Source organism: Sorex fumeus, unplaced genomic scaffold (genome assembly GCF_029834395.1).
Source record: "Sorex fumeus unplaced genomic scaffold, SorFum_2.1 ptg000006l, whole genome shotgun sequence".
Taxonomy (NCBI): Eukaryota; Metazoa; Chordata; class Mammalia; order Eulipotyphla; family Soricidae; genus Sorex; species Sorex fumeus.
Window position 1 is genome coordinate 67,924,976 of NW_026606063.1, and position 3,919 is coordinate 67,928,894.

Consider the following 3,919-nt stretch of genomic DNA (forward strand, 5'->3'; position numbering starts at 1 on the left):
ACCATTAGGTTTCTGAGCACTGACTGCCAAAGAGCACTCTCACTATCAAATAGAAAAACAGAACATTTTACACCTTTGCAAAGTGCAGTAAACTATATTGCGATTTCAAAGCAAAGAGAAAATTTCCATTGCCTCAATTTTATCCACGGACGAGAAATAAAAGGAATTTGTACAATTCCTGAGGAAGTCTAAAAAGTGTATTCTGACAAAGCCTCTTTCTGGGGCAGAGAATGTAAGAATTTGTGTCATAAAACAGGGACCAGGGACCCACCCTTCTGTGCTCACCTTGTGGCCCTCCTGGGGCCCGGGGAGGAGCATGTCCTGTGTGAGCAAATTTCTGCTTCCCCCCAGGGACCCTCACCCCTGACTTTCCAGCAGCTGGGTTGGTCTCCACACACACCACACACCCTCCCACCTCTACCTGTCCAGCCCCCTCTCATTTGCAATTCCTCAGGGCTCATGCTTGGACACTCAATAATAGACAAAGTCACAAGGCTCTGGTCACACAGCCGGGGGGGCGGGGGGGGGAGGGAACTTTTTTGATCGTCTTCGCTATTTGGGGTTGGGGAATGAACAGCCAGGGCTGCAGGACTTCAGGGCACCAGGAAGCCTAGTAGGGCACCTCCTTAAACCAGCCCTACAAAAAAACAGGCCTAAGCAAAGGCACAAGCCAAGGAGACAGAAATGAAATTTGGGGGTTTTCCTAATAAAACAGGGGGAGTCACCTATTGGGACAATAGTGTTCATGTACTGATTAAGTTATTTCTTATAGTCTAATACCATCTTCTATAGTTAAAGAAAACATCATCCACACATTGTTGAACCAACGAAGGGTTGAAAGTTTGTAAAATGTCACTGTCACTGTCACTGTCATCCCATTAAACACAGATTATTTGAGCGGGTGCCAGTGATATCTCCATTTGTCCCAGTCCTGAGATTTCAACATTGTAAACTTTATGCTCTCTGTTCACTGATGTGGCATGCCAGCTGGATGTTCTTGTGCATAGTGGTGCCGTGCATGGAGGGGAACACGCAGAGGTTTGTGTCCTCAAAGAGACCCACCAGGTAGGCCTCACATGCCTCTTGCAGCTCCCTGACTGGGGAGTTCTGGGAGTGCAGGTCGGTCTTGAAGTCCTGAGCAATCTCCCGCACCAGCCAATGGAATGGCAGCTGGCAGATCTCGTCCAGCTCCACAGTGTCAGGCCAGTAGCAGCACAGCTTCTTCATGCCCCTCATAGCTGACACACTCATTAGGGCCTCCTTGGTGGCCATCTGCTTGCAGGGTGCCTTCCTACCCACTGGTGTGTGTGCAATCTGTTTAGTAAAAGCCCTCTTGTTCTTCTCAACTCAGCTGGAGGCTCCTTCAAGGTTAGGGAAATAAGACTCATTTTAGCTACTGTTGTTGGCATTTCTGGTACGTCATGGGTGGCTTGCCAGGTTCTGCTATGCGGGTTGGATACCCTCAGTAGCTTGCCGGGATCTCTGGGGGGAAGATGGAGGCTTTGGGGGCGATCTGTAGGTGTCCCTGTGGTGTTCCCAGTCTACCGAATGTAAGTTCCTGGTGACCAGCCTGCTGTAATAATTTGTACACTGACAACATGGACCTGCCTGCATCTCCAGGCAGCGCCTAGGGCATCTGCAGACTGGAATTAATTTTCTTGAGGTGGATGGAGTGCACCTGGAGGTTGTTGAGTAAGTGGCAGAACGAGACACCATCGCATAAGGTCTGTGCCAGGTCAAACACCTGTGCCAAGTCCCAAGTCACGGGGTGGTTGTCAGACAGCGCCCCACAGTGGACTAGTTACTGCAAGGGCTACTGTCACTGCCCCAAGCTCGGAGGCGCTGTGACTGGGCCCAACCAGGGGAGGCAGTGATGCTGTGGACAACACCACAATTTTTCGTCCCCCCGCGGACGCCATTGTTAGATGTGACCCTAAAATTTTAAGTTCAATAATCTGTGCTGGTTATGAACCCCCTAAGAGACAGACTCTGGGTTGAATCCATAACAGACTGTGGGATTCACACGCCAGGGTCTGCTATTGCAAAAAGTACCCCCTGCACTTACCTCTAAAAAACATTTTGTTCCAGTGTGATATATGGTTGTAACTGAATTTAAGCCGTATTGATGCATGCATAATCCTTCTCTTTCTTTAAATGTAGTAAAATGTATTTCAACTTGCATGATCTTAATTGAGACTTTGGGATGTAGTTTGAGAGTATAAATGCAACCTCATTTAAAAGAGAATTTTTTTTCTGTGTCAAACTCCTTGAGCATATGTGTCACCATGAATTCAATTCATTAGGCCCCAGGGAAAGGCAATATCAATTTCGTGATTATTACAATGGGAAACTATTAACCTGATTACAACAGAAACAGAGAAATTTGTCTCTTCCATGTCCATTCTAAATGTTGAGACTTGGGGTTGGAGCCATATCACGGTGGGTAGGACATTTTCCTTGCACATAGCCAACCGGGGTTCAAGTTCTGGTACCCCTTATGTTTCCTCAAGAACCACCAGGAGTGATTCCTGAGTGCAAAGTCTGGAGTCAGCCCTGAGCATTACCAGGTGTGACCCATGGCGTGGAGGCCAGCCACACATGCTAGGGGAAAAGGGAGCTTAGATAGAGAAGGGAGCACCAAATAAAGGGTGTTGAGATGATCCTCCCAGGATAAGAGAAGCATGCTGAAAGTAGACAGTAGACCAAACACGATTGCCACTCAATGATTTGTTTGCAAACCACAACACCCCAAAGGAGAGAGAGAACAAAAGGGAATGCCCTGCCACAGAGCCGGGTGGGATGGGGGAGATGTGGGTGGGTGGCAGGGATACTGGGAGCCCTGGTGGTAGAAAATGGGCACTGGTGCAGGGATGGTTACTTAATCATTGTATAACTGAAACCCACGCAAAAAAATTGTAAGTCTACAACTGTACCTCATGGTGTTTCACTAATAAAAATTAAAAAAAAAAAAGAAGTCGAGACTGCACACGAGATGCTGGAGATTCTCACATGGAAGATATGGGAGACATATTTTTTCTTGCTTGTTTGATTTTTTAGTTGCTTGTTTGTGGTTGACATAGACACATTTTTACATGGCTAGAGCACCTGATAAGTCAGGAATCTACTAATTGTGAGAGACACAGTGAGGGGCCTGAGTGATAGTGCAGTGTTTAAGGTGATTACCTTGCACGCAGCATCCCATATTGTCCCCCATGTACTGCTAGGAGTACTTCCTGGGTGAGGAGCCAAGAGTAACCCCTGAGCATTGCTGGGTTTGTCCCCAAGCAGGGAAAAAAACCATAAAACAACAACAACAAAAGAAACATGGACACACATCTGTGTTACCTACAGTTAGACTGAGAAATGTTCCATCTTAACCACTACCATCCAGGCTAAGTTAATGTTTTCTCTATTTTTCAAAGAATAGAAGACACATTTATCACTTTGCTCAAGAGAAGTGACTCCTTCTTGGAGGTCTTTTCACACTGATGCATCCACCAGTGTATTTGCATGCTGTCCCAGGGGAGGATCTATTTTGGACAGTCTCACATAAAGGTCAGCTCTGTCTTGCTTTCAGCTATCAGGTCTTCTCAGATCAACTCTCAAAATGAGGCTCCCTGCTCAGTTTCTGGGTCTGCTGATATTGTGCATCCCAGGTAAGGGGAGCAGGGAGAACAGAAAGAATGGGTCCAGGAGGGGAGGGGTTGGGAGACACACTGGTCTCCTTGTGTGTTTTGTGTGTGTGTCAGACTGTGTGAGAGAAAAACATCAGGAAAGTGGAGATGGCCCAGGGAAGGTGTAGAGACCTGTATCCCCATGCCTAAGGTCTCTTCACTGGGATGACATCCTTCTTGTGTAGGAGTATAAATCATTCAAGTAATGTCTTTCCCAGTAAACAATATTTTACCAAAATAAATTA

General features: G+C 46.7%; 1 protein-coding gene across 1 annotated transcript; it reads right to left on the bottom strand.

Annotated features, from left to right (window-relative positions):
• Positions 1–954: 954 nt before the first annotated feature.
• On the bottom strand, positions 955–1,272 carry LOC130037581 (uncharacterized). Its single transcript, XM_056129466.1, has one exon. It carries the CDS (start codon positions 1,270–1,272, stop codon positions 955–957), a length of 318 nt encoding a protein of 105 aa, XP_055985441.1.
• Between the last annotated feature and the right edge of the window lie 2,647 nt (positions 1,273–3,919).